This window comes from Scomber scombrus, chromosome 23 (genome assembly GCF_963691925.1).
Source record: "Scomber scombrus chromosome 23, fScoSco1.1, whole genome shotgun sequence".
NCBI classification, from domain to species: Eukaryota; Metazoa; Chordata; class Actinopteri; order Scombriformes; family Scombridae; genus Scomber; species Scomber scombrus.
Window position 1 is genome coordinate 18,394,596 of NC_084992.1, and position 17,980 is coordinate 18,412,575.

A 17,980-nucleotide genomic window follows, 5' to 3' on the forward strand; every position below is an offset into this window, starting at 1 on the left:
ATATGCAACAGTTGTAAGTAATTGCATATTATATAGTAAAGTGCATGAGTGCATTCCAGTTCATTCTTCTATTAAGTTAAAGTGACAGTGCATGGCAGTTTCTTTTCTGGGTTGTTATACAGTCTATAACTTTCTAGTATTGATAACAAGTGTAGTCTATTAAATGTAATCCACCATATTTAGCTTTGATTAAAATAGTAGAGCGCCTGGTTTTAACCTGTTGAACACTGATAAGCTTAAATTATTCATATTTTAAGTGTCATTTTGTCATCAAGTTGCTCATGGAATGAATTTATGACAGCTGGTATGATCACATATGTTTGTCATTTCAATGTAACCACCAAAAGAGACTAAAAGACTACTAAAGATGCTGCCTGAACGTTTTAAACACTGTTATTTGCTAGTAAGAAAGAGATAAGAGGCAAGGAAACGATCATTGATTGGCTTTAACCAATGCTTAATTAAATATGCCTCCATCAGCCCTGATAGATCCTAAGATCCCTACTGAAGACATATTAAAAGGACTGAGATGTAATACAAATAGAATAGCAGACAATAAGGCTTCCACTTACAAGTCTCAACATGTAATAATTGTAATGCTATCACATACACACAATGCCCTCACAGCCTTTGCGTTTGAGCAGTTCTTCTCTCCTCAGCTCTTGAGTCTCTCTGGTGCATTGATCTCTTTTCGGAATACAAAGTCTGACACATCAGAATTAGATTTTCTCAAATGTCAACTAGATCTTCCCTCACTAAGCACTTATTTTTCTTCTCCTCTTCAGCTGAGTCCAGTCCAGGGTCAGAAAATATGTCCCAGAGTATCTCAGGAGTCTCTGTTTGGGCTTTGTGTGCTCATCATACCATCCATCCTATTGGTTAATTACAACCTAAAAAACACGGGAGGCTGGTAAACTTTCAGCGGGGTGGCACTTCATCACTTTCATCGCCATTGATTTTCCTAAAAGCTGAAAGTTGGACTGCGGAGAGAAAGAAAGAGAGAGAAGTGATCGAACGGGAAAGAAGGAGAAGCAGTTTGTTTTGAAGGCGTCCCCGCCCCTGTCTCTCTCTCCGTCCTATGAGGAATGAAGCTGCTGGTGGTTTGGAGATGATTGATAGTCCTTGTAAACATGGCCATTACCATATAGGCTTCCCCCTGCCTTTATCCCTATTATTCATTGTCAACCGGGGCCACTGTGCGCCCCAATTTTATGCAATTTAGCTGTTCACTTAATGTGAACGGCAAAATATGAAAGTATGAGAACACTTGACGCTCCCTCTCTTCATGAATCCAGATGTTTTGAAGCATTTGGTAAGTCAGTGCTTCTCATATTCAATATAGGATGTGTTGCTGCTTTTGTGGCTGCGTTTACACATTGGATGCAATAAATGCTGGGAGATGAAATACTAGCAGTTGTAAAATCCATATGTCCATGGATTAATAGCTTCAGGCCCTTGTGCTAGTGGTGAGAAAGACAATATTAGAATCAGTGGGGAGTAACAAGCTTATTAACTCCGGAGAAAGCTTAGAAGTGTTTCTAGGGGACCGGCGTGCAGAGGCATGGCATGTTAAGTAGCAGCAGAAGCAGCAGAAAAGCAGGAATTTGCCCACATTGCTATTACTTGACGAGAGGGAGATCCACTGGAATGACCTCTGTCCACCAGCTGATGAAGAAAGACATGAGGAAATCACATGAGCTACTTCAAGTTTGCATACATGTTCCTGTGTTATACAGTGGGGACAGTGCAGGCAAAGACCGGAAACATTCCACTCTGTTACTGCATGAACAGCATGCGACTGTAAATTACCGCTGCTCTGTTGCACGGCCTCGAGGAGTAATTACTTGAAAAAATTCAACTGCGCTTTTGTTTCCACCTGTCAGGCAGCACAAAGAACAATCTGTCAGCCAGTTGACTGAGAGTGTTGTGTTACAATATGCCTATTCAATTCCGCTCGACGGCTTAAAGAATGGACAGAAAGAACCTCTGCAGCACCAGCGGAACGCGCAGGGGAGGCTGCAGGTCTGCTGGTGTCAAATGCTAGAGGTGCTTTCCGAGGCAAGTTTCACCGACAAGTAATTACTTTTTAAGATATTAACGTGCTTTGCCAAAAACAAATCAGCCACTCTTTTGTCAGACTTGAATATTTGGGAGACCGAACACGGCAGAGGGCAGTTTTTTTTCCAGACTTCCTTCATGTTCAAACGAATGGAAGGTGATGTAAAAAATCACTTCAAACATGTTTTTCTTCTTCAGCGAATCCAGAAGGGAAAAGAAATACCCTTACATCGATGTAAAAGCTTCCTGTTGCATCATCTTCATTGCAACAAGGAGAAACCGAGTCTGTGATCCTATTACATACCCCATGCTAAAACTATACAGTATGATCTGAGATATCTACCCATGTTCAAGTGTGGATCTTTTACTTGGAATACAGTAAATTATACGGTAATAAACAAGTTGATCTTGAAGGGCTCCAAAAGAGTCGTAACAACCACTCTCATATATATAGTAGTTTATTTAATATATTTACACGTACACTCACCAAGATTTTTTATTAGGAAATCTCTTCAATCTAATGCCACCCAATACAACAGCTGCCATAATTTTTTCTTTTTACGAAGCTTGTACACTTTCGACTTTTGTCAACATTGTCAGAAAGGTTATAATTTTACTTTATGTACATAATTGTGTCAGCGTGTTTAGTCAAGACTAGTGATTAAAATCAAAAGTGGTAAATCTAGACTGAAATATGATTATTTAGAGATGGGGGGGTGTTGGCGCAGGAGGTAGAATGTGTCGTCCACTAATCGGAAGATTGGTGATTTGATTTCTAGCTCCTCCAATCCACTTGTCGATGTGTGCTTTGGCAAGATACTGAACCCCAAATCAATCCCGATGGTTGTGCCAGTACCCTGTGTGATAGCTTGCCGCCATCATTGTGTGAGTGCGTGCGTGAATGGGGGAGTATGGCTTGTAGTGGTTGAAAGACTAGAAAGGCGCTCTGTAAGTGCAGCCCATTTACCATGAACCATTACTATTGTAGTACTACTGTGATACCAGGTGAGAGTTAGACTATTTCTGAGGAATAAAAACTTTGAACGCAACATGAATATCACTTGATAGTTGTGTAATGACTGTTTCATTTGGTTGTCGGGTCAACCAAGGCACATGGAAGGTTTATAGTGAGTGGTATCGGGTTCATTGCATAGACAGGGCTTTGGGTATCTGCTGTTGATGGTTTTACTGTCAGGGGATGCATTTAGGGGTCGTCTTGGTTTTTTCATCCTTAGTAATATGTAAGGATTATTATCTACAGTACCATTCAACAGTTTGGGGACACTTTCAAAAAAACTAAACAATGAGGCTGAATGTTATCTCGCATGTTCTTCAACTGTGGGTCATCCCAATATTTAGTTTGTCACTCCTCTTTCACTCTTTTTAGATCATTCCTGCTGCCTTATTCTTTCTGAAGTCTAGTATATGACTCTTGGTAAAGTATCACCATATTTCTTCAGCTACATCAGGATGCTGTCTGCTCATTCCGGGTGCTGCGCTGCATGAAGCTGCTGATTCTCCCTGATGAAGTTTTCAAGATGCAATTTTTTATTTTTATTTTTTTTCCCAAAACAGTTAGCGAACTACAACGACCATAATTCATTGGCGTCAGTGATGGAGCACATCTGTTCTCCCTGGAGTTTGACTGCATCTGTGCTGACACAGACTGAAGGGAGACCGCTTCAGACGACTCCCCGACAAACAGATGGAAGTATAATAATCAGTTATTGTCGCAGTGCCATCGGCTTCGAGTTGTTTGACAGATTTTAGTGCCTGGAATGAAAATATGAATTACGGCGCTCGGCTAAATGAAACATCAATATCAAGTCTTCAGTGTATCCCGCTGCTACTGAAGTGAATTGACAACCTGTGGGAGACATATAAAATCAGAGTGGGACAATCATAGACATTCACTGCCCTCCTTTATCATGTGCTCCTCCTCCTCCTCTTCCTCACATGTCAGTCATTCAGCAGAGTGTCTTAAGCTCTTGATACTCTAAATGCTAAAACATCACTTTTATCCTTCTTCTTTCTGCATCGCTCCTTTGGTTCCTTGATGAGAAAGGGGAGAAGTGAAGAATGGGCTTTTAAATGCTAACTTGAACAAATATGAAAAAAGCCCACTTGACTGGCTGTAAATGATGAGAGGACACTTGAGAGGAGAAAGTAAAAGAGAGAGGGATGAGGCGACAAAAAAGACATCTACCAATATTATGTGTGAGTGTGTGATGACAGACAGACAGAGATTGTCCTTGGCAGACCGGCACTGCTTCTTCAGCCAAGCCCATTCTGTTGGAGGTGTCCATCACATCACACACACACAGAGACACACAGATACACACACATTAAGAATTGCAGTGTGCAATGGGGGTGAAAATAACACTAGCTGCTGCCCAGCTGTCATCCGACTCGGGGCGTCGGGCAGCCGGAGGGTTCAGGGTGACTTTAATGGTTGAAATTCTTAATATGTGAAATTAGTCTTGCTCTTTATTAAGGTCACTCCATAATTGGTGTTGAATGTCCTCGGGATTACCAGCTCAAATCCTCCTCACACCGCCGCCACATGTTCTCGTAGGATATGATGCGCTTTGATAACAGATGTATTGTCTGTTGGCTGACGCTGTGACATTCCCATGGTAGATTCTAATGTGACAGTGTGATCGAGGTCCACACGAGCGTGCGTTTGTTTCAGTCCCGTGGTCTTAATGCTATTTCAAACGCCTTTCCACTCTGCCAAGGGTAAAACTCTAAGGGACAGTCTGTGTTCCTGTAATCTAGGGGAAAAACAGTTGAAATAAACATGCTTCAATTGGCACTGTTAATCCCAAAATGTCATTGTGAGATTTCAAAGCCGCCTTTGGTTCAAACCTATTTGCTGGCTCTAACAGGCACAGTGTTTTACTCCTAAATGACTTAACCCCGGATCAGTGCTTTGCCCCCTGTCAAACCTCTCTAAACAGGGGTGCTGCAAAACTCTGCATGGTTCAGGGGGCCTAGAGAAACCCAGGGGCCCCAGAAAATCTCAAGAATTATTCATATGTTTTTTAGAGGGCCTTTGGTGACCATGAAGCTGTTCTGCGGTGCCAAAATTTCACTAGATCATTACATAAAAGACCTACAACAGTTTCTATGACATGCGCTGAGCACATTAATGCTTCTAATCTGGACCTCCCGTCAAACTAAAGAGGATTTTCATATACTTTATACAACCATGGCAATAAAAGGATTTCCGGACACTACACTCTCTGTTTCGGGTTCTGCGTTTGTTTTTGATAGTGTGCATTCAAACCCTAGATTTAACACCCTGCCTCAGGTATGACTCAAGGCCATTTCTCCTACTTTTAGAAGCAAATTCTACATGGATTGAGTAAGAGATGCCGTGCATGAGTATATGTTGGCCGTGTGACCAAAAGTCTTACATGTTCTCGTGTCTGAGCAGCTTCTCCACTGAATGTTTTGGATCACAGCGTCGTTACCAAACAGGGATATACGGAGGCGGAGTCATGCTAAAGGTCAACATCAGCCGCCGTTCTGTGTTTATTGCTCAGCTCAGCACTGCACTGTGGCAGATGTGTTAAGCAGCACATGGCCTGGTGTGTGGCCTGAGGCTTAATTTGGGATTAACACTCAGGATATTACAGATTACCACACTCCACATTTGACCTCCCTGCGTCTGGTCAGCCTATGATGGATGGATGGGCTTTTATCTTTTAGTAGTTACAGCAACTCCATCTCCCCGCTAAGGTCAGAGCCTCCAATGAAAAGCACTGAAACATGTTGTGTCAGACTGTCAGTATGAGGTCAGCAAGGCAGGATTACACACTTGACTAATTCACATTAAGGCTTAACTCAAAACCTAATGAGCTTCAATTCCAAAACTCTTTGAAGTTTTCAAAAAGACGTTTTGGCTTTGCAACAAAAAAACCTCAATATTTATTTTACATTTTTATCTTGACATTCTTTGTCACTTTCACTTCGTCGGTTTGCCAAATTCATGATAATTCTAGTTGTTCAAGCAATTAGTAGATAAACATACACACGTTTACCAGGCAGGGAGTGTCTAGTTTTGCGTCTACTGTAAATCACCATACAGATCGTAACCAGAAGAATTAAAAATAAATTGGTTGTATAACAGTAGATTTACTAGTATGAAGTATTGGCACGAGCATGACTATAGACCAAAGCGATGGACCAACTATCTGACTGACCAACACTGTGATCCCTAGTGCCATGTGGGTAGCATGGCTTAGACCTGGAGTGCCAGAGGGTGAAGACAAAAGTCCTGCACTCAGCTTTAAAAAGGAGATAAATATTATATATTGTAAAACTCTGCTGCACCAATTCTTGCAGTTCCCCCATCTTTTGGGAGTGCAATAGTAAATCACTAGGGTGCACATTAAAGGTAAAGTACTGTATCTTTTTGTTGAATCACAGAATGCAGGTAAAATAAGTCAATATGACAAATGGGACCTATGTTGAATGACTTCATTAGAAGTAAAACAATGAATCTTAATTTGTAGAAAATTCCTTAAAATATAAAAATACTGTGTTGCTTCTTTTTTTTCTTGTGTTTTTCGTGAATAGTTAATCTCTCTCTCTCTCTCTCTCTCTCCCTTGCTCACACTCCTGCTGTCAACTCAAGGCCAACTGCCAGCTGCCCCCGTACTTCTCTGTCCTCATCCATATTTGATGCTTCTCATTAAAAGTTGATTGTGGAAACACTTCAGCATTCTGACATTCCTTCTGATCCACTATTTAGTCTTCCTCAGCACTTTGGAGTGAAAGAGGCCCTCTCAGTCATGCGTGTGCAGCGTGAGAAAAAGAAACCCACACACAAGAGCTTAGAGGAAGACACATCAACTTATTTGTAGAGTGTTGGCAGAAAATGACACTGCCTGATTGGCTCATCGAATAACTGTCGTCATTTACTCAATGCCTCTATGTGCATGGAGTAAATGGCGACAGGAAAACACGATAGGATATGTTTTATTAAATGGAACCTCTTATGCTGACTTCCAGCTTAATATTTTTATTGTGGGACTCCACCAGAGAACCTTTGCATGATTCACAGTTAAAAAAAACTATTTCTTTATCTTATACTGGCCCTTAATGCAGCCCTTCCGTTCAGCCTCTGTCTCTTAACAGGCAGTCTCCGCTCCTGTCTCTTTAAGCCCCCAACCCCCTGTTTTGATTGGCCAGCTTTCTGGAAGCCTGCCGAGTGGCGGCTGAATCAGAGTTGTTAAGTTACTGCTGATGAAAACCCATATTACAAGCTTTTAAATGACTAAATAACAGGACACTTTTATCATTTTGGTCCCCTTTAAACTTAAAGCTTGACAGTGAAGTTGTTCTTGGGTTTCTTGAGTTTCTTCCAACTCGCTTGCAAGCAGTTGAGCTTTCTGCTCTTTATTGTATAAAGCATTTAAGTCTCAAAAGCAACTCGTGTGTCGTATTTCAAGGTAACTGCCATGATGGTTTGTGCCTTTTAAAGTGAAGTTATCACAACTTACTAACAGAAATAACTGCACACAAACTACAAAAAACCCAGGCCTATTGACTTCCAACTGTAGCCTATTAAATAACTGAACCCAGCATTGCAAAGATATGATATATAACATTATAGTATAGGTTTGCTGACGGCATCAGTTGCAACCACTGTCATTCATGGTTCACTTAGCTATTGTCGCACATGCTGACTTCAAGAAGCTACTTCTATCTATTACTTCAAATACACAAATTAGTATCCTACAATTAACACCACATATTTCCTATTTGTATTATGTCCAGCCTAATTAACTGCAATTAGGTAGTGAAAAGCCTTAGACTTATCTAGCAGTCATACAGGCAAGAAACTAGTGTTGGCTGATACAACTAATTAGCAATCTACAGCTAAGCAGTTAGCATCCCATGATTCTGCTTTCTTTGTGACCACGAAAAAAAGAGACAGTTGCAGTAATCCACAGATCTCGTACATCAGTAAATGAACATGTCACCATGTTATTTTTCAGTTCAGTATTGCATTCAGTTTGATGCTGGTTCAAGCTGTTGTGTTCAGTCCAGTACAAAATGCTAACATCATGCTTACATGCTCGCAATGGAAATGTTAACATTTAAAAGCTTAGCAGACACTTGTATGCAGCAGTTATCACATTGTGATTTTGTTTGTGGGTTGTGAGGCCTTTAAATAAGATTTTAACGGAGTGCTTTGGTAGTCGAGTGGTAACCGCGCATCCCACATAATGGCAGCGTCGTGGTTCGATTCCAGCAAAATACCTTTGCTGCAGGTCATTCCCCTCTCTGTCTCCCTGTTTCCTGTTGTCCTCTATGTCAAGTACTTTCAAATAAAGGCAAAAAATGCCCAAAAATCAATCTTAAAAAAAAGGATTTTAACGAGAAAGAAACATACTGTGTACCATGGATAAGCTAACAATTGTGCTCTCACCAGTGAGCAGTTCCCCTGCTAAAAACTACTGATTCAGTCAGTGACAATAGTGATTCAAGTGTTGTCGGGTCAGTTTGAAGATATGATGTTAAACATTGATTCATACATGTACCCAACACCTCAAAAGCAAGAGCAAAGAACACACATATACACATACACAGACACACACACACACACACACACACACACACACACACACACACACACACACACACACACACACACACACACACACACACACACACACACACACACACACTTAGGTCACTTCATGGGTATTTACATAGACTACCCTTCCTGGAGACTTACCCTAGCCCTCACTATAACCAGTACTTGCCTAAATGTAACCCTTACCCTAACCTTAACCACTGACCCAAAAATCAGGGTTTTACCAATTGGTAACATGACTTTTGTCCCCACTTGCACAAGCAGTCCCCAATCAACTGGTCTAAAGTCTGGTTTGTGTCCCTGAAAGTGACAACTTATAACAGCCCCGCACCTCCCTCCCTCCACACACACACATAAACAGAAATACACATACACCCACACACGTACACAGAATGAACAGCTTGCCTCCCTCACTTGAACCTGTCTGTGAAAGATGCTTCTTTTTAGCAGACACTGACGTCCCATCAATCCTGCTGAAGGCCACAGTCAGACACACAATAGCACACACACATCACTGTTTGACTATTTCGCAGTGTAAATATCAAGACCTTCCTCTTGTTTAGTCAATGTGCACGGTCACAGGTATTGTATATGTGTGTATTCATAAATGTGGAGTGACAAGAGTGCATGTGTGTGTTCCTGGATGCTAACATGTGTTTAACCCTGTGTTTGCTCCACAGAGCCCCAGCTGAAGGGCATCGTCACGCGGCTCTACTGCAGACACGGCTTCTACCTCCAGATGCTGCCGGATGGCACCATGGAAGGCACAAAGGACGAAAGCAGCTCCTTCTGTAAGTGAACGATCAAACAGACACACACACACACATACGCACAGACAGAACTTGTCAGCTAGATGAAGGTGTGTATTTTATAGCTCAGTCAGTACATGCACCACTGGGAGATTCCCTTGCTTACATGCCAAAGGACATTTAAGAGGGACTTCCTGGTAGGACAGTCGTATATCTGATCCCGACAGCACATGAATGCACAATAACACCGCCATGCTTTCTGGTTTGATTCACACTAGGATCAATCAAGCTGAAAATGTATGCACGCTTGGCGAGGCACTCTGGGTGAGCGCCAGCTAAATGGGATTTGTTAACGTCACGTAATATATATCACAGCAGATCCCTGGCACAGATGAAGTTTCTCAAACACATGTTTTTAATTGTTTTGCTTACAATCATTCTGACCTTTAAGTCACAGGCCTTGTGTGAATGAATAACTAATCTGTGTGTGTTAACCACGTACTATAGATGTATGTGTGTTTTAATAGATGTCTGTACTAAAGCAGCCAGTAGTATGATGTTCCTGACATCCCTGCTCATCTCAGGCACAGATGTGGGTATGACATTATGATTGTGATAGAATATTTACAGTCCTTCTAAACGTAAATCATCACTTAGATTAGTTAAATCCAAATGTGCTGCTTCCTGTAATCTCAGTTTCTAGATAAAAAGTCAAACAGCTGCCACTTTGTTGTCAAATGAAAGGTACAATAAAACAATCTAGTACATCTCTAGGGCTTTTAAATGGTATTGGCTTACAGTATCAATATCCCTTTGATAATGAAACCTGAAAAGAAATGTAGAAATATATACATTTATATGTACAAATATGTAGAACACACACACACACACACACACACACACACACACACACACACACACACACACACACACACACACACACACACACACACACACACACACACACACACACACACACACCATCACAACCATGTTAACACACACCTCACCCTCCGAGGGGTCATCACCTGGGTGATTACTGACCAACAACATCATATCCCATGGGTTCCTGGACTCCCTCCAGCCCTCCCAAAGAGATCAATATTGTATTATAGGATATCCCTGACGTGGCAACACAGCATTTTTTTTTCTCTCAGAACACTAGTTTGAATGGAAAACATGAAGTTAGCACAATTTTGGATTTACAGTCTACTGGGAGGAAGGGGGAGGAAAAAAATCACTCTCCCTCTGTAAAGTTTGTATTTCAGCATTTCATTGAGATGTTAAAATACTTGTGGCAGCAGCGGGTTAAAAGAACTGAGCTTTAACCTTGAGGCATTTTATTGTGAGGTGTTCCCTTGGCGTTTGTCCTGGAAAGTAAATTTAACTGTATGTTTTATGTAACTCACATTTTCAGGTTTATGTTTGCTGATCAGAAACTCACAGTTGTGTCTGCAGATTGTAGTAAATCTCGTCAAGACAACTTTCTAAATGAGACGATATAAACTTCCTGGAATATTGGGGGAAAAAAAACGTATTAGATATACCACCAAGGTAATGCATCCTCCATTCACAGCTGTTTTGGTTAAATGAGGCCCACACCACCTCCAGAAAGCTCCGGTAACTGATTAGACCTGCTTTCACCTCTCCCTCTTACACAACAGCACACCTACACTGAAGCAAACATCGCCACACACTGAACTTTAAACATTCTCATGTCGAATCTGAAATATTCGCCGCATAATACCGCGGGGCACATCCGAAGGCGAACAGGGCTCATTTCCAGACGGATGTAAAGACTGCCGTTGCGTAACAGCGCTCCCGGTGTGTTGGGGGGCATTAAAGTGGAGGTCACCTGCAAAGTGTTTGCGTGGGTTTGACTTACGGTTCATTTTATAACAACTATAATTCCATCAATCCCGGGATCTGGTTTAATGCTGTCCTGGGTTCTTTGAGTTCTCAGGGGACAGTGCGGAGGGTTTGACAGGTAAGTCCCATAAAACTCATAAATTGTGCACTTTTTACCCGAGTGGGATTATTTATTCATTCATGCAGAAATCGTTGAGTGATTGACATCATTGTAACCGAGTATCAATCAGCAGCACAATCATCTACCTGGCTGCACAGAATATTGAAAGGGTAGAAATAGCTGTGTGAGCATGTACCCGAGCACACTGCGTAGGTATGTGTGCTTGAGTGTGTGTGTGTGTGTGTGTGGAGCAGACTGTCAGGCTTATCTTCCGTAGTCTCCTTGGGAGAAGAGACTTTTTACTGTATAATGCAAATGGGCCTGAAACTCTACAGCTTTCAATTTCACTCCATTTCAATCATAGCTTCAATTTCCCCCCTAACATCTCTTCTCTTTTTTTTTTTGCCTTTTACAGCCATTAGATATCTTGTATTGTAAAAACTGCATGAACAATTTGTTTCTTGATATTGTCAAGGACGTCACTGACCATTTTCTCATGGCCGGATTAACCTGCTTGGGGATCCTGGGGGGCAAATATGAGCTGATCCCCAGGTTTGCTTATTAAATATATGCACTTTGTGTAGGCAAAATATCAGTTTAAATATAGTCCTTTAAAATAGATTGTAATACAGGGCCCCTCTTCAAGACTGGGTCTCAGTTGGTAATCTATCATTCCACTTTTGTAATTTACTCACCTTTGTTTTTCATGTTTCTCCCCTCCTGTGTGAGACAGTTATGTCTAATTAGTCCTTGATGAAAATTTTGAGGAATAATTACAGTTTTTACAACTTGAATGTTATTTTTGTAATTGCATAGTTCTACTAGCAATAATAAGGTATGGAGTGCAATAGATGGCTGTCATTTCTCATGAGGTAGGACTTAGCTACCATTTCTTCTTGTACTTTCTTTATGTGTGCACGAAGAGGCTCAGTACGGTAGGTCAAAGTTGGACCAGAATTTTATCTCATGGTGGATGATTGAAAAGATCCGGTACCAGTGTCTTACATTAAGCTGACAGACTTTGATGGCTCCTCTCATTAAATCCTCATTTACACCTGGTATGAACAAATGATCTGATGATTATCTGGATAATGACATCCAATCCACAGGTCTTTGCATTTACAGCTGGTATTATTAAGTGCTCGTTTTTCTTGATTCTACCCACTTGTCCATTATCACTTATCTTGATTCCACTCATTGGGATCGGACCTCAATATACCAACTAGCTAGGTGGGGTTGGCAGACTTGTCAACAACCATGCTGTATTCCATGTTCAAGGGAAGCAGTGCTGTAGACTTACAGAGGAATAGAGGACTTTTACATTTGCTACTACTTGAAGGTTTTGCCTAGCTTTCTTAATCTGGCATTTCAACTTGCTGGAAGGCTTTTGTTCTTAATTATACGGTCACGCTCTATAAATTGCATTCAAACCTGCCGGAGATCCAATCACAATGTGAGACAGACCACCTAAACGTGTGATCTTGGGGTGAGCCGGTCGCATTCTAAACACAATGCATTCTGAACACATTTACACCTTACATTATCCCATGTTGCTCTGATATCCATTTACAGATTACATGTTCATCCAAGGTGTAAATTGGGTTCTAAGTTCGGACTGTTCCACTGCAAAATTGGCAAGTGTTTGGCACTATGAGGTTGACTTTTCGAGCAATTTACGCACAGTTTCTGTAAGTCCAACAACTCTGCAGACTTTGTTTAGGGGGATATCTCACAATGCATAGATTGGACATTAAAATAAGGATGGGATGGGAGGGATTCTGCACTGTAAAACAAAACAAGATTTGGTCCAACAGCACTAATTTACTTATAAACACGGAGAAAACATGTCTTTGTCATTACATCATTTCACAAAGTGCCATTTTATTCCTCAGACAGCGTTTGGCACCCTTTTACCCTCCTGCATTGAGATTAATAAAATGATATCATAAGTAACATTAACTATCTTTTGCTTTTTGTATTTTCTGCATAAATAGACAATGTGAAAAAATACACTGGCATTCTCTATTCTGATCTACATCACAATCCTGAGGCATGCAACTTCAATGCAACATGTATTTGGTGTCACTTCTCTCTCCCCTTCCATCTCTAGCCTCCTAAAAAATATGTGTATGCATGTGCATACAGTAATTATGCACCCCACTGTAACATACACCACACACCAAGAAGACCAAAAAATAAAGTGCCAGATCAGCAGCAAACATGATGAATAATTAAGGGAGCAACGGTGCTTCATATCTGAGGCCCTCGCCTTGATGGACTGATCTGCACAAAAGTCGTGTTTGTGTGCACACATATAAAAAAATACTCTGACATAAATAGAATTTAAAGAATTAAAACATATACATTCTCTAAAGTACAGATGACCTTTAAAAGACCTCCCTCAGGATGGCTTCCTCCATCCCTTTTTTTCTCACCCCCCTCTCTTCCCACTTGACCCTGACTTTTCTCTCTGCCTGTACCTGTGACCTGATGTGACCTGGTGTAATGACACTGAACAAATGACCTCCAGGGGGCAGGAGGGAACATGGAGGAACAAGGGGACTAGATACATCTCTGCCTCCCTTATGTCACCTCTCTTCCTGGGATGCCTGACCCTGAGCAGCTGCTTTCACCTCCTGGTTCTATAACAGACAGAAACATGTGGGAAAGGCGAGACATGGAAGGGAAAAGTTGGATTAAGGACAAAAGTTGGAAAAAGGGAATGGAAGCCCTGAGGGGATGTAGTGGAACAAAAAGTGACTAGAGTGGCTTTTGTATGGCTTCGCAATACTTTTATCACATTTTTCTTTTCTTTTTTTTACCAAGTCCCCTCAGGGCCTTCATAACTAGGAAGTTGTCACAGAGCTGGAAGTGACTGCATATTAAAGCAAAAAGCGACAAAGGGATGGAAACAGAGAATGAGAGGATCAAAGAAGAGGGAAGAAAGAGGCGTTGTCAGTGGAAGAGAGATGGGAAAACGCGAGGACAACCGAGAGAAAGATAGGGGATGGGAGGGAGCGATGGGGAGCAGGAGGAGCAGCTGGCACGCAGCTGATGGCTCTTCAATCACTGTGTCTCCCCCCTCTGGTGGGAGGTCAGAGGAGCTGCCATCCCCCTCCTCTCTCCTTCCCCGTTCTTGGCTCTTCCAGGTTGTTATGTAATAAAGCTGGGAGAGGATGGTGAGGGAGATGAGATTTATTATCTATTCACTGGAGAAGGTGCTGTTAAAGGACTATACCATGTTTTAGCCACTTTACCATGAATCACTTATACTTAAGTACCATGTAGATTTTTAATTTTTAATGCTGTTTCATAACCTCTAAGCGTCCATATGTTTCCTTTCATTTCACTCCATTGTGAAATGCAGCCTGTAGAGACCTCGAAATATACAGTACATGTCTCTGCTTTTAACTTCATCAAAGTTAGATTAGATATGCGTGGTGATGAATTTAGAAACATTGATTTATGATTTCTGCACTTCATTACATGCATATTTGTCGTGATATGCTATTAAAGCCACCAAGTGTAGAATATTTTATATGACTCTTTCAAATGAAGTGTCTGATTTTCTGAACATACTGCAGTCAGTGGAAGCATATGGTAGATAAAAAAAGAAAAACACACTAAAAGACTTTAAATAGTGAGATGGGAGTAGGTTATCCGTTTTATGTTTTTTATAATAGAGACCTAAAAAGTTTATTTATTCCATATTTTACAAAGAAAAAAAAGATTTTTAGTAACATCTGATGAATATAATTTTGTGTAGCATAAATGTTTTGTTGTGACCCCTCATAAATATCTTGAAGGACGCCCTGCCCCTGGTTAGAAATCACTGCTTTAAATCCCCTGAAAACTCTAGTACAGATCTTAAATATTTTAATATGACATCAAATATTCATGACTAAATAAACAACAATCAAAATCAATGTTGTGACAAAAATAAATCCTTACTTATTATTTATTTAGAGATTTGATTGACAGTGCTGGTAACAAAAGCAAACAACCACACAACTGTTCAAATGCTGCTACACTCTGATTGGTGCATTTTTCCAACTGAGCCCACTTCTAACCAGTAATAAGAGCAGACATAATAACAAAAATACAGAAATTACTCAAGCGAAGTAATTTGAGCTGTATTGAAGTAACTTTTGTAGATGATTTTGTGTTCATAGTAAGAAGAAGCTAGAGAAAATAGTCATTTTAAACCACACGTGAAGCAGAAACAGCAGTGAGATGGAGACCGAGCAAGATTTTGAGGGTTTTGTCACTAAACATACAGATTAAGAAGCAGACATGGAAGGATCTTACACGAGCTTAAGGAAGATTAAAGAACACATAAAAGAAAAGCGGCAAGAGAATAAACACACTGAGCGAGCGGCTGCTGTGATTGTCACTGGATTTGGTCTCTTTTGGAACTCCGTATCAAGGCGAGGAAAAGAAGCGAGAGGGACCCGAGATGAGAAAGAAAAACAGACAGTTTTACAGACAAAGAGAGAAGTGGAGAGAGGGGGGAAAAAAAGAAGGAAAGAGAAGTTCAGACAGACAGAGGGAGATGAAAGCTGTATTGACTCTGTGTGTACATCGGAAAGCCATAAGGAGGAGCTTGATTTTCTGACTTTTATCCACTGTAATTACCATCTCCCACTGTTGGAGGGAAATTGTACTTATCTGTCTCTTTGCTCTGGAACAAGTTTGCTCTCATTCTCTCTTCCCCCTTCCATCTAGCTCTGTCTGTCTAACTTTCTCCAGTACTCGATAACGCTCCTTCACAGAGGGCAGAGAGTGGAAAAAAAGAAATTCAAAGACTTGAAAGGCGGATGAGGGAAACTTAGCTGCGTGTACGAGCCGCTGCATTCAAGGAGGGGGGAAAAATGTGAACATCGAAAGCAAAAAAAACGTCCTCAGCCAAGATGAGGAGGAAGGTAAAGGAGAACAAGAGGGGGGCTGGTGAGGATGAGAAGAAGAGCGACGAGGAATACCAAAACTAGGAAAAGTACGGACAGACAGAAACATGGCAGGGGGATACAGAAAAAGGAGGAGGCGGAGACGAGAAAGAGAGAGTGATGAAGAAACAGACAGATAAGGCTGCGGGGTAAAATAGGACAAAGATGAATGGACGCAGATGCAAAAGTATCGGTTTCACAGGACGGAGAGAACCGACAGCAGGCGATGAGGGAATTGAAAGGGAACAAATAAGGAAGACAAATGTAGAGACGTATAAAAAAAAAACCCAGTGAGATAAGAAAAAGGTTGTTAATTCATGACAGGGAGGCACAAAAAGACAGAAAGCACCAGGGAAAGAGAAGAGAAGAGGAAGAAAGAGGAAAGACAGATGGACTAAAAGGAAGACAGATAAAGGCATGGAGAAATCAGTTATGGAGAGGGAAGCCATGGGGACGAGGTAGAAGTTAAATAAGAGGGAAGTGAAGGTAGTTGTCTTGTCATCAGAGTCATCGACCACCAGGGAAATCAGGCGTGAAGCACAGCTACAAGTCATTTAATACACTATTGAGTCTTTAAACCTCATTTTTTTTACAACGCCGATGACAGCGCGTGAATGGAGGGAGACGCACGAATGCAAATCACCTTGTTTTCCTACAACTTAATTATTTCAAGTGTCATTTTCCTGATCCCAGAGCAGCAGTGGTCTGTCTTGTTTCAGGATGTAGGTGTCAGGCCTTTTTAAATATGAGGAAAAATGTGGTTTAACCAGTTTTTCATTGTGTACACTAATCATATTATCTTGCCAAGTAGGTTATGCTTTCAGTTTGGATCATTCATTATTCTTGACAGATTAAACCTGCCATTATAAGTAAAGAGACAATAAAGTATACCTATAATCTATATCTGAACTTATAAGAGCTCCGACTTATTGTTAATGACTGTTAATTCTGATTATTTTTAACCTTCACGCAACCTCAAATGTGTAATCATACAACTGCCATGAGTTGCCTAATGAGGTGAACGCATGCGAGACTCCGCCATCCATCACATGTGACCTTATTACCGATAATTCAGAGGAGGTTTGGAGTTTGTAATGTTGCCTGCATACTGATCACCTCTGGTTTTCAGGTCATTCTCGACAAAGAGGTCTTAAAATCGATTAGTCCAATAACGGTAATTTTACTTCGGCGGCTGATTCAACAAAAAAACATTAGAAAGATAACGCATGAATAAGTCAATTTTTAGATGCCTAAGCAACTATGGCATCACACTGTTCTTATCCAGTCAGCTTCACTCACACAGGAAAGAGAATAAAGAGCGTCCAGTGTCTGTCCAGAAGTTAAACTCTGTGTGACTTCTCACAGATGACTATAATCCTCTTCTCATTCCAGTGGAGACCAACTGGGCGGCACAATACAACACTGCAGAGCAGCAGCGCAGCGTGCAGGCCTGCAGATGCCCTCTGCACAGCTTAACTCTGTGTCCTGCTACTGCGTCCCTCTGCTCGGCCACCCCTCTTCCTCCTCCCCATCCCATCTCCACTTTCTCCTTGTTTATTTATTGTGCAGATGATCTCAAGCCACAAATTGACTTGTGGGATTGATTTGGCAACACCCTCCTCCCTCCCTTTCATTTCCCAACCCCACTTCT

General features: G+C 41.2%; 1 protein-coding gene across 1 annotated transcript in view; it reads left to right on the forward strand.

The window, feature by feature from the left end:
• fgf11a (fibroblast growth factor 11a) overlaps positions 1-17,980 on the forward strand; it is an 80,717-nt gene that overhangs the window by 33,445 nt on the left and 29,292 nt on the right. The window contains exon 2 of the mRNA XM_062444707.1: positions 9,349-9,459. Within this exon, the coding sequence (XP_062300691.1) occupies positions 9,349-9,459 (111 nt within the window). The remainder of the gene's footprint in view (positions 1-9,348; positions 9,460-17,980) is intronic.